At 51.4% G+C, this 26,841-nt stretch overlaps 1 protein-coding gene across 2 annotated transcripts in view; it reads left to right on the top strand.

The window, feature by feature from the left end:
* Nucleotides 1-24,786, top strand: part of TMEM255B (transmembrane protein 255B) — a 42,477-nt gene extending 17,691 nt beyond the window's left edge. Inside the window, exons 4-9 of one of the 2 annotated variants that reach the window (XM_066383563.1) lie at nucleotides 6,769-6,858; nucleotides 10,690-10,770; nucleotides 14,298-14,383; nucleotides 15,914-16,073; nucleotides 19,762-19,905; nucleotides 24,016-24,786. In XM_066383563.1, coding sequence (XP_066239660.1) covers nucleotides 6,769-6,858; nucleotides 10,690-10,770; nucleotides 14,298-14,383; nucleotides 15,914-16,073; nucleotides 19,762-19,905; nucleotides 24,016-24,183 — 729 coding nt within the window. In that variant the 3' untranslated portion in view covers nucleotides 24,184-24,786. The remainder of the gene's footprint in view (nucleotides 1-6,768; nucleotides 6,859-10,689; nucleotides 10,771-14,297; nucleotides 14,384-15,913; nucleotides 16,074-19,761; nucleotides 19,906-24,015) is intronic. The other variant, XM_066383564.1, reaches the window with a different exon arrangement.
* Nucleotides 24,787-26,841: the final 2,055 nt, after the last annotated feature.

Genomic DNA, 26,841 nt, shown 5'->3' with positions numbered 1-26,841 from the left:
TTGTTTCATTCTCACTCATCTCAAAGTGTTTTTTATTTCCTTTGTATTTCTTTTTTTGACCCACTGGTTGTTTAAGAGCATGTGTTTAATTTACACATATTTGTAGATTTTCCATTTTTCTATCTGTTACTGACGTCTGGCTGTATCCACTGTGGTTGAGAGGAGGAAAGGCAGCAGAAAAATGAAGAAACGAAGAAGAGGGGTGTAGATGGAGGATACAAAGTTCAGGGGTGTAGATGGTGTGAGATGAGCATGAGACTCGCCTGCATTTCTTGGTTGGGGTAGCAGCACCTCAGGTGGAGGGGACAAGGAAGAAGAGGGAAGCAGGAGAGAGAAACGGTAATGAGCTAATGTGTGTAAAATTTTAGGACAGTAGCCCCATAACCATTTCTTAAATAAATATGATTGTTATCCTGGAAGCAGTGAAGAAAGTGTTTTCATAGAAGAATGAACAACCCTGTCAAATGGCCTCTGCTGATAGATCGGGTCAGGTGAGGTCTGAGGCTTGACTACATATTTACACTGTGCATGTGATTGCTTACCTTGACAAGGTAGGGACAGAAGGTAAGTGTGCAGACAGCTATATTGACAACCTTCTGAAGGAGTTTAAGGAAAGCAGGATGGTGGAGGAGGAGGAGCTACAGAGGAAGTGGACATCAAGGAAATGGTTTTGTGGTTTAAGAAAAGAGGAATTCTGGCATGTCTGTGTGTAAAGCCAGGAGCCACGGCCAGGGCCACTATCACAGCAGCCTTCTGGCCTATGCGGGTTCGCATTGGATTTGGACAGTCGGCCAAAAGAAACAATGGAGCCAAAAACTGGTGGGCCATAGTCTTTAATCCTAGCTTGCACCCGGCGGGCAAGTAAAAACACTCACTGGGCTCCAAAACCCACTCACATTCAGTGCTCACAAAGCCACTGACTTATCCGAGTTTTCTAGAATCAAAGGTTTCTAGCTCACCAGACTTATTCACCTCTGTTCCCCATCTCCTTCCTTATCTCAGATACAAACTGCACAAACTGGCCTCTCACTCAATACTCTGCCATCTTGGCTGCTTCTCCTGGCCTACTCCATGTGGCCTCCTTCTGTTTTCTGCTCTGCTCTCTCCTCTAATGATAATCTCAGGAACCAAGAGAGTAAGTAAGCTCCTGTTCTGCCCCCATTTTATAGTGTAGATTCATAACCTTTAACCCAATATACAAAATAGGGAAGTCTCTACTACAAAGTCACTTCTCTGAGGCATGATTGGCTTGTACCGCCCCACATCAAAAAGGGTAGGAAAGGCTTAATCCCAAAACCAAGCCCCAGGCTACAAGGATTCTGCCTGCCTTTAGCCCACCCCAACACACATTAATATCACCTGGGCGATGGCCTCCTCGTGGGCAGTGTAATCTTTAACAAAGTGAGCATAATACATTTTATCTGCCCAACACTGTGCCAACAGGGAGGTCTAGTAAAGGGCGAAGATAGGAGGCTGTGAGAGAGAAGACTAGGGGGGTGGGGTTCAGGGAACATGAGAGGTGTGGAGCTGCTGGTCCGGGTAGGCGTGCAGCCTTTTGTTCGTGCTAATGGGGGACAGAGTGTGGGGGCCAGTGCAGGGCTGGCAGGTGCGGTCAGAATTTGTACAAGCTCTCTTTTGATGGCTTTTGCTTTCCCAGGGAACTGAGCACGTAGGGTCACCTGCTACTGGGAGGAGGGATGTGTGGGACTGGTGGGAAGAGCAGGGATGGTTGAGTGTCGTCCTTAATTGAGTGAGCACAGGTCTTCACGTTCACCTGTTCAGGTGTGAAGTTGGAGAGCTATATTTAACTTGGTTTGGGTTTTGGCAGGGGAATACAAGAATGCAAGGAAGGAGCAAGGGGTTGCAGGCATCTGCAGGGATAATGGCTGACCGGGGTCTGTAAGCTGGGAAACGTGCCCACAGTGGAGAGATGGTGACCCGGAGGTGAGACCAGGATGAACGGCCGGGGTGGGAGGAGGGCCGGTGCCTGTGCAGCAGTGCTGAGTGGGCAATAGGACGCCGCAGGGCGTGTGGCCATCTCTGAGAGGGGCCACATGCGGCAGGTGCACATGCCCAGGGACTGAGAGCCAGGGTCGTGGAAGGGTCACTCTGGACCTCACAGTCACCATGAATCATGGCTGCAGTCACACTGGGGAGGGTGACCGGGAGCCAGGAAAGAGGGAGTGGCCTGGAGGTTAGTGAATGACAGCGCCCCCCGGAGGGCGGAGTCTGAGGCACGGACTTACCTTACTTACGTTTGGGGTTGTGGGAGGAGGAGAGAATGCTCTGACATGCACCGTGGCCCAGCCGGGTTGTCCCGAGGCCCAGGGACCAGGGGTAGGGCAGAAGCACCCCAATCAGAGCCAGACGGGAGCTGTTACAAAGGGGCTGAGGGTTTATTAGATTTTACCAGTGACAATACCAGAGGGCACAGCAGAAAGTTTTAAGAAGTTGGTTCAGAAAAGATGATGAAGGGAAACATGGGGACGAGGGACTCACAGAGTCCAGACTATCCCAGGTGACAACCTTCCCCTGTGACAACTTCTCACCTTACCAGGTTTTCTTTCTGTCTTCTCTTATCACCACAATGTTATCTATTTGTACTTGCTTTTTAAATCTACTTTTCCCATTGAAATGCAAATCTGTGAGCCCAGCAGAGATCTGAAGGTGACCTTTCCCCTACTGAGTAATCTGATTGCCCCCCCCAAACAGTGCAATAAAATATATTCACGACCTTCACTGAGAGCTCTTTAGAGTTGCTAGAGTAACAGACAGTATCTACGCATTTGCAAAATCCATGAGTTCTGTCAGTCCTCACATATTATGAAAAGTGATTTGGTTTGTATAGAGCCGATCAGGTTGCTGCTGTGTGCATTGTCCTGGCTTTGCACTGTCCACTCACAGCTGGCTGTAGGGACAGTTGGCACTGCCTGGGAAGGAGAGGAGCAGCTATGACACAGACCCACCTGGGTCTTTCCCAGGAGGCAGCTCTCCTGTCACCAGCGTTCCCTTCCCAGCTGGAGGAGAGAATTCCCAGCATCTTTTCCAGCACTATCTCCCGGTCCCCGGGGTTGCGCACCGAAGAAGTCCTCAGGCAATACCATACGTGGAGTCAGCCCAGCACTGAGTTTACTGTGTATGTGGTCTTGCTAGCACTGAGTTTTACTTTTGCAGGGGTAGAGGGAGGAAGGGCAACCAGGCAGAACCAGCAGAAAGCTGATGAGGACATTCACATGGTGGGGACAGTTGGTGCAAGACCAAATCAGAACACGCTTATAAATCTAAACAGTTGAGGGCAGTCCTGCAGTGTTAGAGGCTACTTTGGAAACTGTGTGCTTTCTGTGAAGCTCTGGATGAAATCAGATTGAGGTATAATGTGAGGGTCACTCAGCTTGTAAAGCCAGTATCCACGGCCACCATCACAGCCGCCTGGCCCATGCAGGTTCACATTGGATTCGGACAGTCGGTAAAGAAACAATGGAGCCGAAAACTGGTGGGCCATCATCTTTAGTCCTAGCTTGCACCCGGTGGGCAAGTAAAAACGCACACTGGGCTCCAAAACCCACTCATTCAGTGTTCACAAAGCTACTGACTTATCTGAGTTTCCTAGAATCAAAGGTTTCTAGCTCACCAGACTTATTCACCTCTGTTTCCCATCTTCTTCCTTCTCCCTGCACAAACTCTGCACAAACTGGCTTCTCACTCAGCACTCCACCATCTTGGCTGCTTCTCCTGGCCTCCTCCACATGGCCTTTCTCTGCTCTCTTCTCTAATGCTAATCTCAGGAACCGAGAGAGCAAGCTCCCGGTCTGCCCCACTTTATAGTGCAGAAATCCAAACCTTTAATCCAATATACAAAATAGGGAAGTCTCTAATACAAAGTCACTTATCTGAGGCATGATGGGATTGCACCACCCCACATCAAAAAGGGTGGGAAAGGCTTAGTCCTAAAACCAACCCCCAGGCTACAAGGATCCTGCCTGCCCACAGCCCGCCCCCAACACACATTAATATCACCTGGGTGACGGGCTTCCATGTGGGCAGCACCATCTTTAACAAAGTGAGCATAATCTATTTTATCTGCCCAACACAGCTGTCCCAGCTGTTACCCCTGTGTGGCCCCCTGGCCAGGTTGTAGAGAGTGGTATTCTCTGAGGAATCATTGAGTTGGTTCATCATAAACTCACCAGGTCACAGGCCCTGACTTTGGTCAAGGACATGGCTCTGGTTGCCCACTTGTGGTGTGAGAGAAACAACAGGACATCAGAGGGTCACGTGCAGGGCCACTTCTGGAGTTCCTCACATAATAACATTGCAGTTGTTAGAATTCGGTGGGACACCCTGTGCTAAAGTTCTTTGGGGACTCCAAAGTGATTTTCTTCATCTTTGAGTCTCTCCCCATCCGCCCCCTTTGGCAATGAATTCTACTCAGCGTGAACTGGGGTGGGGGGGAGGGGCTATGAAGCAGAGTGTGAGCCACGTCCTTCCTGCCCAGCTGCGTCGGGTTGACGGGCTTTAGAGTTAATCACACGGCATCCTTGGCAGGAGTAATGGGGACGCACTGCCCTTCTCCCCCAGCTGATGCTACAATAAGCTGGTGTGGCCTTGGGATTCAAGGTCAGTACGAAAGAAAAGTGTGAACCATAGGGCTTAGTGCTTCATCTTTGAAGGACATGAGCCCAGTGAGGACAAAGAAATCTGTCTGGGAGTGACAGGAAAGTCAAAGGAGGAGGCTGGGGGGGCACGACAGCCAAAGTACGTGCAGGTTTTTATTCTTCCTTCAGAAAAGCAAAGGTGCATGGTTTCCCTACTGGGAATCTTATGATTTTTACATAACTCCTTACATCATAATCATTTTACTTGTATGCAGTAATTTCATAGGGGAAGAAGCCATACAGATTTTCCTTTCCCCATTGTGGCAAAAGAAGCATTTTGCATTTGGCTATATTTCCTTAGCATCGATGAACTTCAAATGTTTTGCGGTACGCAGTGCAGCTCCCGGCTGGCATGGCCTCCGGAGGAAATTCTGCCCGTTCCTCCAGGGCTGGCTCAGGACCTGCCCTCATCCTCCAGGTGAGGCAGGTCTTCCCTTTTTGTGCACACCCAGAGCTCTTGGTTTATACTTGTTACAGTGATTACCCCCCAGGGCATCGGTTCTTCATGTCAAGGACCCCACCCTACTCTGCTTCTCTCCAACACATGGGACAGCTACTGAATGATGACGGAGTCATTTGACCCAGAGCAGCTGCACAGAAGAGTTGGTGTTAAAACTGCCAGGGCACTGTGGAAAGTTCAACAAGAAATCCTTTTTTTTGTTGCACACATCAACAGGCTGATACCAGCAGCTCTGATTTGTAATGCTGGATGTCAAAGGACTGTTTTCATTTGGAAGCAACACGTGGGGGCTGGAGTGGGGGTGTGAGGGAAGGGGCTGCCTCCGGGGCAAGTTCGGGGACCAGCTTGCTTCCTTTCTCCTTGAGCCAGCGGCGTGGACAGTGCCTCACCTCAGCATCTGTCCCCTGGAGCACCCCAGCGAGTTTCACAGCAACACTGAACTCAAAGCTCTGCGGTGTCAAACCAGGCAACATTTCTTGCCAACTCTCTATACTTTGTTGAGCAAATAAATAATGCAAATTAACAAAGATGGAGAGGGAGAGGGCCTTGTGGAATACAGTAACCAGGGAGCCTGACTGCATTATTAATGAGTCACTCAACCACCGGGAGGGAACCAACCTAAGTCACGTGGAAAAACAGATTTTGACCCTATTCTCTGAGGCTAAAGACGAAAAGAACTACATACAAATTTTGTCCTCGCGTTTGTAGCTTGCTTTTCACAAGGTTTGGGTTGGTAACTCTGCAATTACTTTATGCATATTCTAGGGCGGAGGAAGTATGTGCCTCGTGGATCATGAGAGCGGGGTTTTCACTGCTGCTGGAGAGAGGAGTTATGATAAGGAAGGTCACTGACGTGGTTTTGAAAGTGTTGGAATTTGAGAGAAAGACCTACAGGAATTCTTTGTGCTATTTTTATTTGATTTGGAGAACCTGAAATTATTTCACAAGAAAAAACATAAAGAAATGGCCAACGACTGTAAGAAAAGATCCTCAACCTCACTAATAATAGAGAAAATACAAATGGAAATAACAAGGAGACTTGTTTTACCCCATCAGATTGGTAACACTTTAAAGGTTAATAATACGAAGTGCTGTTTAGACTGTGGGAGGGAGGGACTCAAACTGGGAAAGCCTCTTGATGGGACAGCCTCTTGATCAAATTCTGAAGTGCAGAGATCTTAAATGTGTCCTATCTAAAAGTATAGGTTTTTGAATGTTCCAGGAATTTATTCTAGTCATATATAAACTCAGATTTTATATAGAGAACAAACTTTAGGGTCTCTGTAGAAGAGTGTGTAATACCAAGAAATTGTAAGCCATTGAAATACCCATTGTAAGCGCTGGTTAAAGTCCCTGATTATTCATGAGGATCGTGCAGAGGGGCGGGGGACTGAAAACTCTCCCACTCACAAAGCAGCTTATTTATTGTATAAAATAAAATCAACAAAACTGTGCCCTGTGTGTGTGTGGGGGGGATCTGGTCCAGATCTGTTCTGGGCTTGTAAGTCATTGAGGACAAAAGTTAGTGTGATGAAGAAGTGAGAATCCTGTAAAAGGCATGGCTAATATCAGGGTGGGACTTTGAGTTGGCTTGTATTTGAAAAAAGGTTTTTGCTAAACACTGGACACCCTCCCTTTGTCTTCTGCTTCCAGTTGGTGGCAGCCATCGTGTTTATCAGCTTCGGGGTGGTGGCCGCCTTCTGCTGTGCCATCGTGGACGGTGTGTTTGCCGCTCGGCACATCGTGAGTTCCATCTTTCTACTTTTGTCCTCCACTGCTTTCCTGGGTTTAGAGATTCTACATACCAAAATAATTTCCCAGAGCACAGAGAACTTCACTGTTCCTCTCTTCCTTTGTGTTTGTCGGTTGATGTCTTTCCTTCTCTCACTTTTCTTCATTTCCTGCAAGACACACACAAACACACACACACGCACGCACGCACCTGCACTGTCACAACAGCTGGAATCAAATTCTTTAATTTCCCAAGTAACTTTACCCAGGTCTTGCTATAATTTAACAACATGAACTGCACCATGAAATCCACTGACTCATGACTTCCCAGGTGTTCTAGTTCAGATTTGTTTCTCTTAAAAGATATGACAGAATTTTCTAGCTTGACACCATAGCCTGTGAAATCCTTTTAGGTTTATCTAATGGTGTGGAAGCCTGAGATGGAAGATTCTATTCATAGTTACAGTCACGTACCACATAATGATGTTTCGGTCAGTGACCGATTGCATGTGTGATGGTAGTCTCATAAGATTAGGGTGGGAGCTGAAAAATTTCCATCACCTGGTGATTTTGTAGCCTTCATAATGTCATGGTGTTACTCACATGGTTGTGGTGATGCTGATGTATAAACAAGCTACTCCACTGCCAGCTGCATGAGCGAGACAGAGACAAATGCAGCAGAACCTTCCAGGAGAGCCCTGATCCTGTGGAGTGGGCTGGGTCGCTGCAGGGCTCAGGGAGAGGCCGGCTCTGCGGGCTGGAGGGCCATCTGGAAGAGGTGGAGGCCTAACAGCCGGAGCCAAGGCCTGAACTTGCACCGCAATTGTCCTTTTAGGTTATTCATCGTTTGTTGAATAAATATTTACATTTTTAGAGCTCTCTAGGAAATTGTGTCTAATTTGTCCCAGACTTTTGTTTCTTGCTTTTATTTTTGGAAAGGTCATTGAACTGTGAGTCCCTGGTCAGTATTTGTTGTCATGGTTCTGGCACTCTGCTTGGTTAGAACAGAAAGCAATCCTTTGATCCAAAACAATGTCCTATCGAAGCCTGAGTTACTGTCGGCAGGTTGCTTGGTGTTGGACTGTCTTACGCATGCTCTCAAATGTCACTCAGTCAGCAAATATTGATGAAGGGCGTCACCTGAGCTGGGGGTACAAAGATGGATATGCCTTGTCCCTTTCCTTGAAGAGCAAGCATCTAGTGCTCGACTCATGCCAGGTGGGGACTGACCATGCCCAGGTCTTCTAAGGAGAAGACCCCGTGTCTGCCCTCAGAACCCTGTTGAGACAGCAGCACCCTGAGACAAATGTGTCTTTGGGCGCAGCGTCAGCGGATAGACCAGGAGCTCCACAGACAGGGGCATACGGATGATGCCTGACCCTGAGTCAACTGGTTTCCCCGCTCCGGTGGCTCCTTCTTGTCACAGGGTCCCTGGGGTGCTGCACGAGGCGGCCCCTGGGAAGCCCCGGTGGGGCCACAGGGGACCAGTTAGTAACAACAGCACCAGTAACAGCTCTGGCCATGCGTCTACCACTCAAACCCGTCCCCCTCTCTCAGTGGAGATAGAGAACAACCGGTCAATACAATTTCTTATAAGAATTTGCAAAACGAGATTATTATTAATGTTTTTACTTTCCCTGCTGAATTGAAAGCTTGGGTCTGGCAGGTGGTTTTGGGAACCCTGGTTTTGAAGGAAAAACTGCCATGCCTTCCTGAGAGCGAAGCTTGCCCCTGACAGAGGGGCTCACAGCAGCTGGAGGTGGGGTCCCGGCTCTGTGCTGCGGGCCTTGGCTCTTCCCAGGCCTCATCCCCATCTCAGCTCACCTCTGAGAGAAACTTCCTTCAGAACCAATGGTTTCCCAGGCGGGAGGCTCTCCTCCCTCCAGCGCTGCGGGGGTGAGAACGGAGGCACGCTGCCCCCTCAGCCCTACCGTGTTTCATGGATGAATAGGATTTTTTGAAGCAATTCATCATTGCAGGCGAGCTATAAATACCACTAGATATAATTGCAGGCTCCCTTGTTCCAAACTGGCCAGACACCTCGTGAAGGGGAACGTGAGTCCCGGGACTCAGAAGGTCGTCGCTGGCGGGTGTTCTGTCAGAAACCAGCCCACCTGTCCATCTCTATTCAGCAGGCGTTTGGTCAGATCTTCTGGACTGTGGACTCATGGGGGTCACAGTTCACTGCAGGAGAAATGGGAACTGATAGAGTTTGTGGTCACTTGTGGTCACTCGGCTGGGTCTTTTCTTCCAGCTCAGGGTGGACTTGTCTTTAGCAGGGTAAGTTTGTGGTCACTCCAGAGTGTTGTAGTGGCTACTTTGGGGCACCTTCAGTGACTGATGGCACAGTGCCAACACTGGGGACAGAGTGTCCTCTTGCCTCCTGGTCAGTTCCTGGTTCCTTCATTCATTTCACCTCAACTTACTGAGGTCCTGCCCATGCGAGGCGTGCAGTGGGCCAGGGGCCGCTGGCTTCCATGAAACAGGCCAGAATCTACGCGTGATGGTTGTGGCCATGTGGCCTGTTATGGCGAGTCAGCTTTACTGTCAAAGCACAAAAGCAGCCACAGGCAATATGTGGGCAAATGAGGGTGACTGTGTGCCAATAAAACTTTATTTACAAAACCAAGCAGTTGGCCAACCCCTGCAGGAAATACATGAAATTTCAACAGCTTTGACAACTTACAGTCTGATGATTAATGTTTATCTTAATATTAATTTATGTATAATAGTTAAGAAATTAAAGCTGTGTGAAATGGTCTTCCTGAAGTCCACTGTCCTTATCTGTTGCCAGTGTCACTGGTAGTTTCTTGTATTCTTTTCTTAGGTCAGAAGTAGGAATGCTTTGAGAAATAAGACTCAAATAACACAGTAAGAAAACTAAATACAGTTGTTGGGCTCTGACTCACTTTATAACTTACAGATTATACAGTTTCATGGCATTTTACAGCTTCTGTGTACCCATAGCTGTTCTCTACCATAGAGATTATAAGCATTTTATAATTGTCATTTTTGGGGGTCTGTCTCCTTTACTAATTCCCTAAGGCAAAAACTACACCCTTATAATTTGGTTCTGTGTTTGCTCCATGAATGTTGGGGAGACGCTCGTGTATGAATAGATGCACGTGGCCATAGGTTGTTGGTGGGGAGATAGATGCATGGAGGGAGGGGTATGGATGGGTGGGGATGACTGGATCAATAGATAAAAAAATGGATAGATGGAGGGATGGGTGGATGGGTAGATGGAGGATGGATGGATGGAGGGAAAAAAGGAGGGAAGGATGAAGGGGGAGAGATATGTGAATAGATGGATGGATAGATGGATGGATGGAGGGATGAATGCATAGATAACTGAATGGTTAAACGATTAATTAGATAGATGATTAGGTGGGTGGATGGACGATTGGCTGGATGAGTGAATTAGTCTGAAATTCATCTTGCTCCCTTTCTTGTAGAAAATATTTTGCTTTCAGAGGAAAAGATAAGAGCCTAGGGGTCAGCTTGTTGAGAATTATAGTAGTGCACCTCAAAAAGTTATGCAGCCAACTCCCTTCAGCTGCCCTGTGTTGACCAATGCGAGAAGATGTGTCAGTCTGGCCTGCAGGGAGAGGGTGCCTGCTTCTCTGGGACTCTATTCACCTGCCTCCTGAATGCAGGGGCCGGGCTGCTCTGGAATGAGCTGTGGCACTTCCTGCCTCTGTTCTCCATCCGGCAGGCTGGGGTTGGCTTTGGCGTCTCTCCTTTAGAGAGGTCTGAAATTGGCAGACAGGTCTACAATTGCTTCTGGCACTCCTAATTCAGAGATGAAAGGGTAGTATTCTCTTTCCTTGTGTTTATCTCTAGGAACCAAGACCCCTCAGCACGGGAAGATGCCAGTTTTACTCCAGTGGGGTGGGATACTTACACGATGTCTACCAGACGGAGGTAAGCAAGAGCACTGGTTGATGTACTTCATTCTGCTCATCCATGTATCCCACACAGTTTCTGTGCCCCTAGTCAAAATCTGAATGTTTAGATTCTTACAGTTCTTCCCATTATGTCTTCCCTCTGTTCTGTGGGGAGGCATTTGCAGCTCACACTTTGTTTTGAGCTAGTTCTGACATCTTAATGTGTCGTATTTATTTTGGAGTCGCAGCTGCTGACTTGTCTTCTTTGACACACAACAGTCCTAGAATTCACTGTCCAATTCATTGTGGCTTATCCGATGAGCATTTTTATTGGCTTAATCACTGCAATAAAAAGCTAGTATACTATATTTGCATTGGCCAAGAAACTCACTGACTGTCCCCGGGCCAAGGACATCTGCGGGGTGATTTCATTTCTATTTCTAGCTGCATAAAATGCCAGAGATAACAAAGTGCACCGTGGCATGCCATCTTCTCTCAGACCGCCTCAGGTAGCCTCCTTTGCCTGGCTGTTTCACTCCAGCTCCACAGAGATTTGCTGGTTTAACTAAACGCGGCCTCTCAAACTGCATACAAATGTCAGAGAAGGGGGAGGACAGGAATAGCCAGGAGAATGTCGGAGAGCCAACGCCATGGTTAACATCCTGCATGGTTATAGGGGTGCTCCATGAACCATGGAGAAGAGAAGGGACATTCTGCATGTTGTGGCATGAGACACGCGTGGCCTGTGGCCAGATCTAAGCTGGCCTGAGACTCCCTGCCACCCCTCTCCAAGGCAGGCAGCACATTTCTTCTCTAAAGGCTGATCTTGGAACTTGTGGCCTTTCTCATGGCCAGAGGGAGCACTAGGGACCTGTCCTGCCTGCAGGGTCATGGCCTCTTCAAGCCCTCCATGTATGCCACCGCCCCTCCAAAGGCCTCATGCTGCTCTTTCTTTCCTTCTTATTCACCCTGGTGTGTTCAGTCCAGTTAAAGGTCAACTGTTTCTTGCCTGACCAGTGGTGCAGTAGATAGAGCATTGACCTGGGACACTGAGGTCCCAAGTTCTAAACCTTGAGGTTACTGGCTTGAGCATGGGCTCATCTGGTTTGAGTGTAGGCTCACTAACTTGAGCATGGGATCATTGACATGATCCTATGGTCGCTGGCTGAGCCCAAAGGTCACACTGGCTTGAAGCCCAAGGTTGCTGGCGTGAGCCCAAGGTTGCTGGCTTGAGCAAGGGGTCACTGGCTCAGCTTGAGCCCACCAGTGAGGCATATACGAGAAGCAATCAATGAATAACTAAAGTGATTTAACTACAAGTTGATGCTTCTCATCTCTCTCCCTTCCTGTAAGTCTATCTCTCTTTCTCTCTCTTCCTCAAAAAACAAACAAACAAAAATACGCGTTTTTCTCTTATTCTGGGATTATAGACAAGCAAGGCCTCTCCTGACCCAGAGGTTAGGCCTTCTGATGACAAGCTCACGTGTGGGGTTGCCCATCAGGGGTTCTCACACCCACTGCCCATAGGAATCAGCGCAGGAGCTTAAGTAGATCTTGATGCTGGATCCCATCTCAGGGAGGAGGTTTAGTGGATCTGGGGATTTAAAAGCTCCCCAAAGATAATGGGGAAGAAGCTACCCATAGAATGCAAGCCAAAGGCCAGCACCTTTCTCCATAAAGGGTCAGTAATATCTTAGGATTTACAAGCTAGATGGTCTCTAGCCCTGCTACTGAACTCTTTCTAGTGCCAGAGCAGCCACGGCTGACGCGTGCATGGAGGAGTGTGGCTAGGCAGAGCGGCCGCGGCTGATGCATGCTCGGAGGAGCATGGCTAGGCAGAGCTTCACCTACAAGAGACAGTCAGAAAAAAAAAAAAAAAAAAAAGAGACAGTCAGTGGATGAGGCCTGGCTCCAGGCTCCTAAGTGGCTGACCCTGCTCTAAGCCACTGTCTTCTGCTCTTGCTCTCCACACTTCCTAGGAGGGGGAGGGACACCTCCCAGCAGGGGGAACTTAGGGTTAAGGCAGGGGTCCCCAAACTACGGCCCGCGGGCCACATGCGGCCCCCTGAGGCCATTTATCCAGCCCCCACCGCACTTCCGGAAGGGGCACCTGTTTCATTGGTGGTCAGTGAGAGGAGCATAGTTCCCATTGAAATACTGGTCAGTTTGTTGATTTAAATTGACTTGTTCTTTATTTTAAATATTGTATTTGTTCCCGTTTTGTTTTTTTACTTTAAAATAAGATATGTGCAGTGTGCACAGGGATTTGTTCATAGTTTTTTTTATACTTCGGCCCTCCAACGGTCTGAGGGACAGAGAACTGGCCCCCTATGTAAAAAGTTTGGGGACCCCTGGGTTAAGGTCAGGCCTTTTGACCTCCAGCTCCTTATCCTGTGGCTCTGACCTTCCCATGAGCTGGTTGCTGGGCTCAGAGCCATGTCCTTGTTCCTTCCTCCCCCTGCCCTGTGCCTGCCCGGGATTGTCGTGCCAGCCCTTCAGTTTCACCTGTCACGACTCCCAGTCGCAGGCTCCTCTGGGTCTGAGTCAGACTGGAGCTACTCTCATGGCTCCCTGGACTGTCTCTGGTTTCCAACCCACCTAGACTGTCTCCCATACTATTTCCAGATTAATCTTCCTCAAGCACTCAGAGTGCCCCACTGCTGGTTGGGGTGATTTCCAGAAATTAACCACATAACTTTGAAAAAAAAGACCATGAGCCCAATGAGTTGCTTGAGCTTCTCGACCCCCTGTGTTCCCAGGGAGACTTTGGGACCTAGGGTATGGTATGCCCAGGTCTCTGCCTCTCAGAGCCACTCTCCGCCCCTGCAGAGAGAGCTCGGAGAGCTTGCCGGAACCCCTGCCCATCACTCAGTGTACGATCCTCCCCCGGAAGCTCCTCCCCCATCACTCAGTGTACGATCCTCCCCCGGAAGCTCCTCTCCCCAGGGGTCACTGTCCTCTTTCAGAAATCAGGGTGGTTTCTGCCCTGCTTACTTTCTGAGTGTCAGTAACACGGCTCTTGCCCTCACATTGAATAATGCTGCAGGAAGGAAGAAAGTTTGTGGGGGTTTTTGCCCTAATCTTGCTTTAAAAAAAAATCAAACGTCTTCCAAACATTTGTAGCTTGAAGGGAGGCCTCTGTGTGGGGTTAGGCAAGGGCTGGCTTGGTCAGATCAGGCTGTGTTGTCAGGAAGGTTCTATCGGAGGTTCACCCTGCCTGGAGGGGTCTCCATCTGCAGAAATCCCTGCCTGGAGAGGGTCCTTACTGGCAGGAATCTCGCTGGAAGCATGGGACCCAGAACCCTCTCCTCCTCTTTGTCTATCACTGTCTACCTGGGCACCCTAGAGTGACTGAACATGGATTTCTAACTCCTTCTGCAGGGCAGCGTCCTGCCATGCCCCCAACCCTGCACCTGGAATAGGGGCTTGAGGGGAAGGTTAGGACACTGGTTAGGACTGAGAATTGCCTGACTGACCAGGGTGCGGCCCTGTCCCCTGTGGGTGAGATTGAGCAGGCACACGGGGTCAGGTCCGGGAGACTTGACAAGGTCTTTCTATTCGCAGGTCACCTGTCACTCCCTGAATGGCAAGTGTCAGCTGAAGGTGAAGAGCAACACCTGCTATTGCTGTGACCTCTACAACTGCCACAGGTGAGTCTGATGGGGCGTGGGGTGGGGGACAGTGTCCATTACTGCTGGCAGCTCCTCCTCCTTCATCTGTGCTCTTCCCAATCCTTGGACACTGCACCTACATCATCTCCTTTAGTCTTCAGACATTTATGTGAGAGAAGGTCGTTGGCCCCATTTCACAGATGAGGAAAACGAGGCCCCGTGATGCGGTAAACTGTGGGGAAGGGAAGTGTTCTATAAACCCCATAATGATGTCCCTGCCAGTGAGCTGGTGCCACTGGACTGTGAACTTCACCAGCATTTCTCATTTTTTTCTTCCCCTTCAGCTGGGACAGATAGTTTCACGGGGCTGGGATGGGGTATTTTCTTTGATACTACCCCATCCGGTTAGGCTCTGGTTAGCCAGTTTCCCCCCGAGGACAGGCCTCTGGTTATTTCAGAATCGTTCCTTTCCTCCCTCTGCTGGAAGCCCAAGGGCTTTTACTCTGACACTTAGATTGGGAACCTGGTTGAGCTCCTGAAGGTAAATTACACAGTATTGGGGGACCCCCATGACTGGGACCCTTGCAGGTTTTAACGCTCAGACTTATTCACAGCAGTTCACCTGCTACAGTTCCGTGTCTAGCCCAGCCCCGGGTCCCACATCGTTTCCGCTCCCGAGTCTCTGCTCCGGGAAGCTGGGCTCCCTGCATCCGCCTGTCTGTCTCTCCAGGATGAGGATCAGCAGTTTGTCCTGCCTCCTCCCCTCTTATGACCCAATAAGAGTTGTTGATTTTTCAGTCTTGTCAGCCTTTTGCTTGTTGTTAGGACTGAGTGTGAGTTCCGAGCCTGAAACCCTCCCCACACTGTCTTCTCCTTTTGTATTAATTGCTTGAACACTTACACGAAAGCCAGTGAGAAGTTTAATGTTTGCCTCTGTGGGACCCCTCCCCTGAATTTGCTGAAAATTCCAGAGGTGTAAGCTGAACCCTCAAGAAGAGGGTTCCGTCCTGTTTCCAAGACAACGTGGAGAAACAGCACGTGTGTGGACCGCGGTGGCTGCCCCGGCAGATTCTCGTGGCCAGGCTGCTGGCCCCCGGCCACCGCGCAGTGGTCCAGGCTGCCCCCGCGCAGGCCGTCTCGGGTCCCTGCTGTGAGGCCAGCCCGAGCCCCTCTGCCCGTGAGGCTGGCAGCCTTTCTGCCCGCCTGTTGAAGGCTGGCGCGTTTGGGGCTCCATTGCCCTGCGCGGGGCCTGTGTTCTAGGAGTGAGCACAGTGGTGGTGCCATCCTCTCGGCTCTGAACCCTGGGCCCCTTTCGCAGGTGGCTGCTCAGATTCCTTGGGGACATCTTTACTGCCTTGGTCTCAGAGGACAGCTGGGTTGATGCCTCTCCCTGTCATAACCAACAGGGCCCTCAAGGGCCTTTGAGAGAAAAGACCCAGGGCTTGTCTGGACTCCGTTTACCTGATCCCAGGACTGTGTCCTCCCAGCCCTGCTCTGTCACACGCAGGGTCCTTTCCTCGCGGGCATAGTTAACACTGTCGTCTCCCCCCCCCCCCCCCCCGTGTGCAGCACTGAGTACTCTCCCACCTACTACGAGTTCGTGGGCGTGAGCGGCTGTCAGGATGTGCTGCACCTCTACCGGCTGCTCTGGGCCTCGACTGTGCTGAACGTCCTGGGCCTGTTCCTCGGCATCGTCACAGCAGCTGTCCTGGGGGCCTTCAAGGACATGGTGAGCAGTGCCACCCCGGGGCTGGGTGGCAACAGCATTCGAGTCCGACCAGGGCTCTGCGGCCCATGTTCTTGGAGAGGCGCAAGGCAGGTCACATGATCTTCCTTCACAAATGGGGAAAAAAACTGAGGCTCACGGAAACACCCGCCATATGTTTAACGATGGCGAGCCTTCGCTGGTCGTTTCTGGAAGTGGGGTCTGTTCGAGCGCTCTTGTTCGCACCCTGAGGCCTGTGCTCCCTCATCCCGTTTAGGAAACAGACTCTCAGCTGCCGAGAGTAAGACCCGGAACTTGGCGCCCCGATGAGTCAGTCCCTCCGTCTCTCACCCTGACCGCACGCGGACTCGCTGGGGGCTCTGATTGGGGAGACGGGTGGAGGGGTGCTGGGTCTGCGTTCTCCCAAACTCACAGGTGATTCTGATGCAACAGCTCTGGAGAACCAGCGCGTTGCAGTCTGGCCCGTGAGTGCCCGAGTGCCAGAGAGGCGGCGGCCGCAGGGGCCTCCCTCTGTGGGCCACTCTCGCTGAGGACTGCCCCTCGGCACAGTGCTCTCAGCACGGTCCTCCTTTCGCAGGACAGTAGCTCCTGCTTGGGGCCTGGCCGGACAGAACCCCCCCCCCCCTCCGTTCTCCCTGTGGAACCTCTTTGTTCCAAACTAGAGATTCTCGTATGGGGCACAGTAGCCCCGTCTGCAACAGCTCTCCCTTCATCCACGGAGCTGCCCAAGGGGAAGGCGTGCACAGAACAGCCGAGAGGTGAGAAGCCGCCCCCTTGTCACCGGATGCTGACTCTAAGGTCAGCAGGAACACACATGCAGACAGGTCCCACAGGCCAAGTTGAAACCTGCCTCCGCAGCTAAAAGTCTTCCTGGGTAAACCCTTGATACCCAGCTGTTCTGGAGACTTGGTTATTGACCATGTTTAGTAGCTTAGCTTGGAGCCCTCCTGAGATCTGTGATTTCCTTGACAGTTCTGTTTCCCTAGATAAAACCTGAGCCAGCCTGGGAGAGCTTGGTGTCCCCTCAGGGCCTCCCAGTGTCCCCTGTCTTCTGACTGCCACCCTGGAGGGTACAGACAGCTTCTCCAAGCTTTGACTTTGGTCCCAAGATATCTTTAAACTCATGAAAGACAAGCATCCCCCAAGGCTGAAAGCTATCGATCGCCATACCTTCAGCAAGGTCTCCAGTGGGCGTCCCAGCGCTCGCAGGGTGCCTGGGGTCAGTAGAGGCCCCCACAGGGCGCCCTCTGTGAAAACCCTCAGGAGAGGGGTTGTTCTACTGCAGCTAGTTCAAAGTTTTCTCTCGTGGCAGGTTTTCGAGAAGAACAAGGTTAGATTAGAAAGCTGATACCCAGGGTGTCTGGTTAGAGTCCTGCCGTCCCTGTAAGCCCGGTGGGTTTTCCAGAAGGGGCTGTCTTGTTCATTAGTGATTATAATAAAATTGCCGGCAGGTTCCATCAAGAATATAGCGATGTCCCGGAAGGACCACTGGGTTCCATCAGACCAAAACGTTGCACCTAAACTCTGCTTGGGACAATTTTCTTTCTCCAACTCAAAGCCCTGGGGTGTTGTAAGAAGCAAAAAGGGTGATTCCTTCACATTTTCACTTGCTGAATTGATACTCTTATAAGTTTAATGGACTTTATAATTTAAAATTGTTTTAAGGCATGAAGGCCCTTCACCCAGCAGCCCAAAGCCGTGTGTACACTCTCGGTGTGTGAGCGCTTCACGGGCAGGTCCTCAGAGGCTTGTCACAAGCTGGAGGCCAGAGCCATTTCCTCTGCCCAGCAGGCGGGCATGAGGAGCCTCCCAGGGTCTGCAGAGGGTATCCTGGGGCTGGTGCCTTGGTAACGGGGCAACGCTTACACGTACAGTTGCTTACACCCAGTCTGGTGAGGAAGGGTCTGCACCGGGCCTCAGGTGCCCTGAGAAGCACAGGTGGAGAGTCCCGTTGGCCAGTGGGGGCTCCTTGAGGCCACTTACACAGCAGGGCTCAGGGGTCAGAACGGTGGACGAGGGGTCAGGCAAGACCAGGCAGATGCAGGGAGCCAGGGCTAATGTTGGGCCTGGCCTGCCAGTGTCCCCTGCAGACAGAGTGGCTGTCCCTTCTCCAGAGTGAAGGTCCCCCTGCCAAAATGCTTAGCTCCCTCATGGCAGACCCCCCAGCCCTGCCCTGTCCTCCCTACACCCCAAATAGCACAAATGCTGAACAAGGCCAGGAGGGTTGCCCTTCGGCCCCTGAAGTCATTCGTTAACCTTGACCTTCAGCCTCCTCCAGGCCTCCGCTGCAGCTGCTTCCTCTGGCCAGGGAGCCCCCATACCCCTCTGTGGGGCCCCGCTCCCGCTGCGCTGGGACAGCCCTTAGGTCAGCCTGGTGCGCACAGTAGGTGCCCAGCAGTGTCCGGTCATGAATGCGACATCAAGGTGGCCAGGCGTGTGGGCTCTGCTCCACGTCTTTGTTCTTTCTCGCTCTGTTTTCAAGCTGCCCTGTTCTCTTCTCAGAGCTGAACTGACTCCGGTTACCCCAGATAAATTCAGTGGTGTGCAGTAAGTTTGTGCTGAGCTCCTGGTGGAAGAGCTCACCGTGCAGGTGATATCATGGAATCCATCTCCTTGTAGGGGTGCCTGCCTTCCTGGGGGCTGGTGGAGGGGATGTTTGCGCACAGGATGTGCAGGAGGCAGTCCTGAGTGGGGAAGGGCAGGAAGTGAGAGGTGCGTTAGCCAAGTGATTGCCCCCGTGCTGACCCCACGGTCCCCCCGCAGCCGCCAGTGGGGAGCTGGGAACAGGCAGCTCTGGGTGTGCTCTCGTCCCCCACTGCTGTCCCATCTTGGCCCACCTCCTTCCTGTCTGGTTGGATCACCCTGAAGTTCCAGGGCCTGGTTCAGGCTCCAGCCTTCTGTCTCTCTTTACCTCCATTCCTCAGGACCTCACTGGGCGGTGACAAGTTTTCAGATAATCTACCTCTGCTGCCCCGGCCCCTCTTCCACATGGCAGTGCCCGCCCCATGGGTATCAGATGGGATTTGGGTTCTGTCCTCTTAGGAGGGGACACATGTCTGGTCTGTGAACCCCCTGAGCACCCCTGAGCATCATTCTGGGGTGGAGTCCGTCCAATGGCTCATGTTCTCTGGGGGACAGGCGGGCAGGGAATGAGGGCCCTTGTCCTGTTCTCCTTCTGAGAATTAGAACCCCCAGGGCGCCAGCAAAGCCTGAGCTCTGAGGAATTTGGAATGCTTTCGTAGCATTTGCGTTTCTCCAGAAACCCCTGGGCTTTGGTCCCCTGGGGTGGGAAGCAAGCCCCACATGACCATGTCCGAGAGTGTCTGTGAAGTCAGTCCACCCACTTGGGACCGAAGCTGTATTGAGGTACCTGTGACCCCTCCATGCACCTGGAAAGGAGGGACCAGTGATCTTCTTGACTTTTCCAAAAAAGCACCAAAGAAAGCTTGGGCCTACCCTGGAATCTTGGTGGGTACTTGGGACGCAGGAAAAAAAAAAAAAAAAGCAAAATTAAGCCCTGCTTTTTAGGTGTTTAGTTCTGAACCAAAAGATAATGATCTTTGGATCATGGTACCTCCCCCTGGCAGATTTGGTAGGACCTCACCTTCTTGGATGACTTGAAGATGGGGCTCCCTGGAGGGTCTGCTCTGGGATGGATGGCAGACTGACGCTTCTCCACTCTCTGTGGCAGGTCCCTCTGTCCCAGCTGGCCTACAGACCGTCTGCTCCGCCGCAGGTCCTCTACAACCCCGCCCAGCAGATCCTGGCCTACTCGGGCTTCTGCCCGGCTCCTGCCACCCTCCCCACCTGCTCGTCCTACCCGCTGCCTCTCCAGGTAGGCTGAGCATCGCCTGTCTGAGGCCAGCGTGCTCATCTCATGGGCAGTGGTCATGCAGGGCAGTACTGGTCAGGCGCGACTTGGAGGGGGGCTTGGGATGAGGGAGGACCTGGGGCTTCCCCTCTCCTGATGGAGGCAGTATAGTGGGGAGGCCGGTGTGGACTGGGAAAGGGGTTGGGGTGACCTGAGGGGTGACGTGGCGGGTAACTCCACTCACAGCCCCCTCACACGATGTTCCACAGCCCTGTTGGTCATTTTGGACATCCTTTGCTCCACATGGCCCTGGTGACCCAGTCACTGGTGTCCTCTGGAACTCTAACCTTTTCTAACCCGTGACCTGGCCCCACAAAAGTTCACCGTGATATCCTGGCCAGAGCAACTGGGTACATACCACCACGTGCCTGGGTTCTGTCAACACAGCTAAGTTATTTAGGCGAGTCATGTGAATTTGCCGATATCCAACCACACTGTATCCAGAAAAGGGGTAATTTCATAGATTTAGCCTGAAATAATGCTGTTGGCTTTGGGGTTGTTGTGGGGAGAGGGACATGTGGTGGGGGCGAAACCTTGTTGGTAGAGCGGCGTTTGCCTTGTCCTCCCACTTCCGTGCGTGGTTTGGCTTGTCTTATTTTATACTCTAAAGAGCTTCTTTTTTTTTTTTAAATTTTTTTTTTTAAGATTTTATTTATTCATTATAGAGAGGAGAGAGAGAGAGAGAGAGAGAGAGAGAGAGAGAGAGAGAAGGGGGAGGAGCAGGAAGCATCAACTCCCATATGTGCCTTGACCAGGCAAGCCCAGGGTTTTGAACCGGCGACCTCAGTGTTTCCAGGTTGACGCTTTATCCACTGCGCCACCACAGGTCAGGCCTCTAAGGAGCTTCTGGTTGAAGTAGACCCTGATAATCCGTCCCGTTATGGACTGCAGACCAGGGACCGTCACCTGGCACTACTGACGTTGGGCCCAGAGAGCTCTGAGGGGTGGGGCCACCCTGCGTGCTATAGGATGTTGAGCAGCGTCCCCAGCCTCCAGCCACCAGCTGCCAGTACACCCCCTGTCGTGACAACCAAAAATATATCCAGATGTTGTCCAGGGGGCAAAAATGAGAACCGCCGCTCCACACAACTTATCGAGGCTTCCATTTGGGGGTGGGGCAACCAGATGGATTTAACACACACTCTTTTGCTTATATTAATAACAACACCAACCACCATCAAGTTTTAGGAAGTTTACAACATGAAAGTGCACGAGGAATTGTGTTTCCCTGCTTGGGTGGGAGGGGGTGCTATGGATGAGAGGGGTGTGGTTGTGGGGCTCAGTCTGATTGTTATGAAGTCGTACAACTTCACGTGCTGATTGAGGGGACCAGCACCAGATGAATGGTCCTTGCAGGCGGGCAGCAGCCGGGGCTCTCGGTAAGTCTGGAGCCTGACTTGGGGACCCTGGGCGGGTGTCTTGCTCTTGCAGGTATGACGTGTTCCCTCAGGAGATGTGCTTGATGTCCTTGTAGGAGTGCGGGATGCGGGCGGATGGTCTTCTATCCCTAAAATACAGTGCCAGTGAATGGTCTGCTTTATACCAGTGTCATATTCTGTCCTTCAGGGGCCTCTGGCTCTTCACAAACAGCAGATGTCCCTCTTTACCCTCCCGGGGGAGGCCTGGGCTCTCCTCCTGGTGGCCTAATCAGCTATTATTGCCAGCGCATGTAGGAATATAATTACATACACATCAGTAATCAAATTTCGAGGAGAGGACAAATCAATGTGGTTCTTCTGTTTCCTTAGTGGAAAAACAACAGAATTAATGCCTCTGTTTTTACTGACCAACAGAGAGGGTAGGGAACTGCTTTAAACGTCCTGTTGAAGACATTAGCAGCAAAGTACTCTCACACAGCGATAGCTGTTGGGTGGGGGGCTGCTAGTTGACTGGTCAGGAAAGGCTGGGAAGGGGTTGGCGTTGGTGAGCTTTTGTGATAAGGACAGAGCAGAGATATAATTTACACTCTATAATAAAGGGGTTCCTTGTGCACTACCCTGGTGGGGTGCCTGTGTGGGCAGAACCTGTCCCTGGTGCAGCCCTGTCTGTCGGGGCAGTTGACTCTGTCATTTCTGGTGGTTTACTCGGTGGTTCATGTTGGTTTACTCCATGGTGTGTGGTTTACTCTGTTGTTCATGGTGGTTTATTCCATGGTTCATGGTGGTTTAATCTGTGGTTCGTGGTGGTTTACTCTGTGGTTTGTGGTGGTTTATTCTGTGGTTTGTGGTTACTTCGTGGTTCGTGGTGGTTTGTTCTGTGGTTTGTGGTGGTTTATTCTGTGGTTCGTGGTTACTTCATGGTTCATGGTGATTTATTCTGTGGTTTGTGGTGGTTTATTCTGTGGTTTGTGGTTACTTCGTGGTTTGTGGTGGTTTATTCTGTGGTTTGTGGTGGTTTATTCTGTGGTTTGTGGTTACTTCGTGGTTCGTGGTGGTTTATTCTGTGGTTTGTGGTGGTTTACTTCATGGTTTGTGGTGGCTTATTCTGTGGTTCCTGGCAGTTTACTCTGTGATTTGTGGCAGTGTAGTTCATGGTTTCTTCTGGTTTACTACCTGGTTCCCGGAAGTTTGCTCTGTGGCCCGGGGTGGTTTAAGCTGTGGTTCTCGCAGGTGCTCATTTCCAGTGAAGAACTGAATGGACATGTGTGGTAGGGTCTGGGAGCTCCCAGCACTCCTGAGAGAATGGTCTCTAGAGCTTTGTTTTGTCCCCATGGTCAGAAGGGAGAGTTTGGGAGAAAGAAAGAAAGCTAGGCAGGGGCCTTGTGCTGTCAGATCCTGAAAGCCCAGGCTATTGACCCTGAGCAAGGTGACATTCTTGGTTTTAGGTTACCACTTGTGAGGAAATCCTCTTCAGAATCCTGAGCTTCTGGGGCTCCTGGGCAGTCTCCAGGCAGAGGCGAGGCAGCCAGGCTGGACTCCCGGGGGCCCAGGGCACCTCGCGGGCAGAGAGTAGAGGAAGGACACAGCACTGCCAGCAGACCAGAGCCCTTAGACACTCACCCTGTGCTGTTTCACAGAAGGGGTTGTTTGCTTTATTTATTTAAATATTGGTTTTAAGTAGGCGTTTTAAACTCTTAGAACTTAAAAAAAAAAAAAGAGAAAGAACTTAAGAGGTTTGTTGGCAGGTGAAGAAAAACTGGAAAACATTTTTCTTCTTGTAACCACTTTTACTGGCGTCTATGTCAAGGTTCCCCAGAGAAACAGAACCAACAGGATGGATGCACGCATAGAGACGCAGACGTAGATAGAGATTAGACGTCCAGATAGAGAAGCAGAGGGCGGGACCTGCAGGCAGGACTGCAGGCTGGACTGCAGGCTGGAGACCCAGGGAAGAACGGGTCTTGCAGTTTCAAGTCCACGGTCAGGCTGCTAGAAGAATTTCCTTTTCCCCAGAAACCTCAGTCTTGTTCTCTTCAGACCTTTGACTGATTGGATGAGGCCCATGGACATCGTGGACAGTGATCTGCTTTACTCAGAGCTCCCTGATTTCAGTGTTAGTCACATCTACACAGCAACATCCAGACCGGTGTTTGACCAAACATCCGGGCACCAAGGCCTGGCCAAGCTGACACATAAAATTGACCATCACACTAGCCGAAAAATGCTGGGTTCTTGGTTCTTTCTTTAAAGTGTGAAGTGTTGGGTGAACCCAGGGGTCCCCAAATGAGCCAGGCAGCCTTCTCCTTGGGCATATATGCGCTTCTGTGAGTCCTGGTGTCAGTCTGGTAGAAGGCCACCCCCTTGAAAGTCAAGACTCACGCACAGCAGGCACGAGGGCTGGGAAGTCTGAGGAATTCCACAGATGGGTGTTTCCACAGGCGGCCGCAGGAGCAGAATTTGTGCGAAGGAGCCCCAGCTGGGCAGGATCGGGCCTCCCTCCGGCCTCCCTGAGAACACACTCTGACTAGGGAGTGTTCCCACTGGGAGGGCCTTGGTCAGGCATGTGACCCTGGGTCCGGAGTGGGAGGGGAGGGGTCTGAGCCCCAGGTGGACTCTTTGAGGGGCGTTCCACATGGACGGCATGTGTGGCCCGCCCTCTCCACTGACTGAGGAAGCCTTTTCTGTTCCATTGCAGCCGTCCAGCAGCTTCCCAGCCTCGCCCTCCACTGACCTCTCTCTGTCCGAGGACACGCAGCCTCCATCCCAGTCCAGTTCCAGCTTCGGGCTCCCGCCCAACGCCCCGCCTCTCTATGCTCCCGCCCCTTTCCTCCCTGGGGAGAAACCTCCCCCCTACGCACCGTGACACACAGGGGGTAGATCGAAAAATACTATATATTTTTTTGATTTGTTAAGAAAACAAAGCAGCTTCTGCAAAGTCTGCTGCTGTGGCCAACCTCTTAGAGACACATCAGGGGAACGTTTCTGACGTCTGTGCCCTCCTGCCCGGGCACAGCCGAGGCAAGGAGAGGCCAGGACCGGTGGTGAGAACAGAGCCCCGGGTGACCCCAGCCCGGGCAGCACTGGTCGCCTCGCCCAGCATGTAAACCAGACACCAAAAGGAGCTGAAATGTCCACCTGGAGCCTCCTTGCCCTGGTGTTCTATCACCACGTACATGACACCGAGTTTCATTTCCCTACAGATTTTCATTTCCTCCTAATCAGTCATTATGTTCCAAAACAAGTACGACCTGGGGTATCCATGTGTGAGGATCATCTTTAAAGGCAATGTGTTGAGTATTTGTATGTTTATGTGGGTCCCCAGGAAGGGGCAGGGTCTCCACCCCAGTGCTGTGTCCTGCAGGCACCCCTTTGCTCTGGCTCCAATACAGCACGCTGTGTCTAAGGCCCGCCTGTTGCTGTGGTCTCTGTGTTTGCTCTTTTACAAACCTGCCATCACACTTGCAGAGGGTTTTGCTGTGTGAGGCTGCGTGTTTCCTATTTAAGCCTTCCAACCATCATCCTTCATGGAATGTCTGGAGGCTGCCTGGCCTGCTCTATAGGGCACCCTGTATGGTTACCCCCTAGGGTGGGCGGCTTCTGAGGCCCTTCAGCCAGAGCCTGGGGTGCGGCTCTGCCTATTACAGACCAACAGCTATTGACCGAGGGCCCAATGTGGACCTACGTGCCGCCAGGCACACTTTGAGCACAGACCTTAGACACGATCAGATCCTGGTTGAGTGACAGGCCAGAGTCCCTAAATGACGGTCCTGGATCATTGAGGGAAAGAGACAGGGAGGGAGAGATGGGAGAGGGTGAGAGACAGAGGGAAAGGAGCCTTTTAAGAAGACATGGTCTCCTCCTCCCCCCTGCTGGCTAGGAACGCAAGTCTCTCTAACTGACATAATATTCTCAGCCCCATATAGAAATATCTCATTTAATTTTCTGAGTATATAGAAAGCTTCCTCTAAAGGAGGCAAATGTACATATTCAAATAAGGAGGCGACACAAATGGAATGGAATATAACAAACACAGGAGTCTGGCTAATTGATTTGGAAAGACTATTGATTACAGACCAGGAAGCGAAAGGCCTGGTCACCGGTCTGGTGAGCCAGCATCAGTTAGTATGGGTCCTATTTTGTTAAATTTAGATTAACGTGCCCTAGGGTTCTCTGCAAGAAGCTGACCTGACAGTGGCCCAGCATAGCCCTGGCCTCCGCAGGACGGGGATGGGGTCCCTCACTTCCTGTTTGCAAAGACAGGAGGTGCCCACCCTCTGGGTTTCCAAACAGGAAAGAAGGCACTTTGTCGTTAAGAGAAAAATTCTTTTTATTAGTTGAGACTGTGGAGAGGAAGAAATGCGGCCACGTGAAGACAGACTAACCCAGAGTCAGAGCTCGGAAGCAGGCCGTCTGACCAGGGGTCTGGGGAGCGGAGAACTGCACAGAGGGCTGACCCTAGCCTCTGCCAGATACACCTCACTGAATGTTAGTAGTGATAATTAAGCTGACAGTGCACCAGGCTGCACCTGTGGCTGATGCGCCTGGGGTCCCACGGCAAGAACATCAAAGAGCGACACTCGGCCCTGGCTGGTTGGCTCTGTGGTAGAGCGTTGGCCTGGCATGTGGATGTCCCAGGTTCGATTTCCAGTCAGGGCACACAGGAGAAGTGCCCATCTGCTTCTCCACCCCTCCCCCTCTCACTTCTCTCTCTCTCTCTCTCTCTCTCTCTCTCTCTCTCCCTTCTCCTCCTCTCCTATAGCCATGGCTCCATTAGAGCGAGCTGGCCCCGGTCGCTGAGGATGGCTCCACGGCCTCTGCCTCAGGCACTAAAAAAATGGCTCTGGCCGTAATGAAGCAAGGGCCTCAGATGGTCTGAGCATCGCCCCCTAGTGGGCTTGCGGGTGGATCCTGGTCGGGGCGCATGCAGGAGTCTGTCTCTGCCTCCCCTCCTCTCACTAAAAAAATTAAAAAAAAAAAAAAAAAGAGCAACACTCTTCTGCCTGGAGTTTAAGAACAAACTTGTCCAACTGAGTCAGAAGGTCTTTGCAAGCCAAGACACAGAAACTATTCAGTGGGTTCCTTATTCCAGGAGTTGCTGGACAGGGGAGGAAGGTTGGCTGTGTGAACCCTGAGTGTGTACAGAGCACCTGCAGAGCCTGTGGGGGGTGGGGGTGGAGGGCCCCCCATAGCTTGGGCTTCAGCTTCCCCAGAGTCTATGTTGTCCCAGGTGCTAGCAGCAGAAAAGCTGAGTTGCAGACCTGGCAGCAAGTCTGTGCCGACTGAACCTGGACCACCAGCCCCAGAAGACAACTGGGTGCCAAAGAACACAGGGACAGGCTTCATCCTCCCCACAGACCCAGGGTCAGAGACATGCAGCGGCGTCCGTGTTTCCCCAGACTGTTCACACCAGCGTCGCCCAAACCCCCCTCTGTCTGGGTCTTAATCTAGCCGAGGGCCAAGACTGATAAAAAGAAAATTAAACTCCAAGGCCAACAATTTAGCTCTTGTCCACAAAAATGTC

The sequence above is a fragment of the Saccopteryx leptura genome, chromosome 4 (assembly GCF_036850995.1).
Source record: "Saccopteryx leptura isolate mSacLep1 chromosome 4, mSacLep1_pri_phased_curated, whole genome shotgun sequence".
Lineage (NCBI taxonomy): Eukaryota > Metazoa > Chordata > Mammalia > Chiroptera > Emballonuridae > Saccopteryx > Saccopteryx leptura.
The sequence above is the reverse complement of the archived record's forward strand: the minus strand, read 5'-3'. Positions and strand labels throughout refer to the sequence as shown.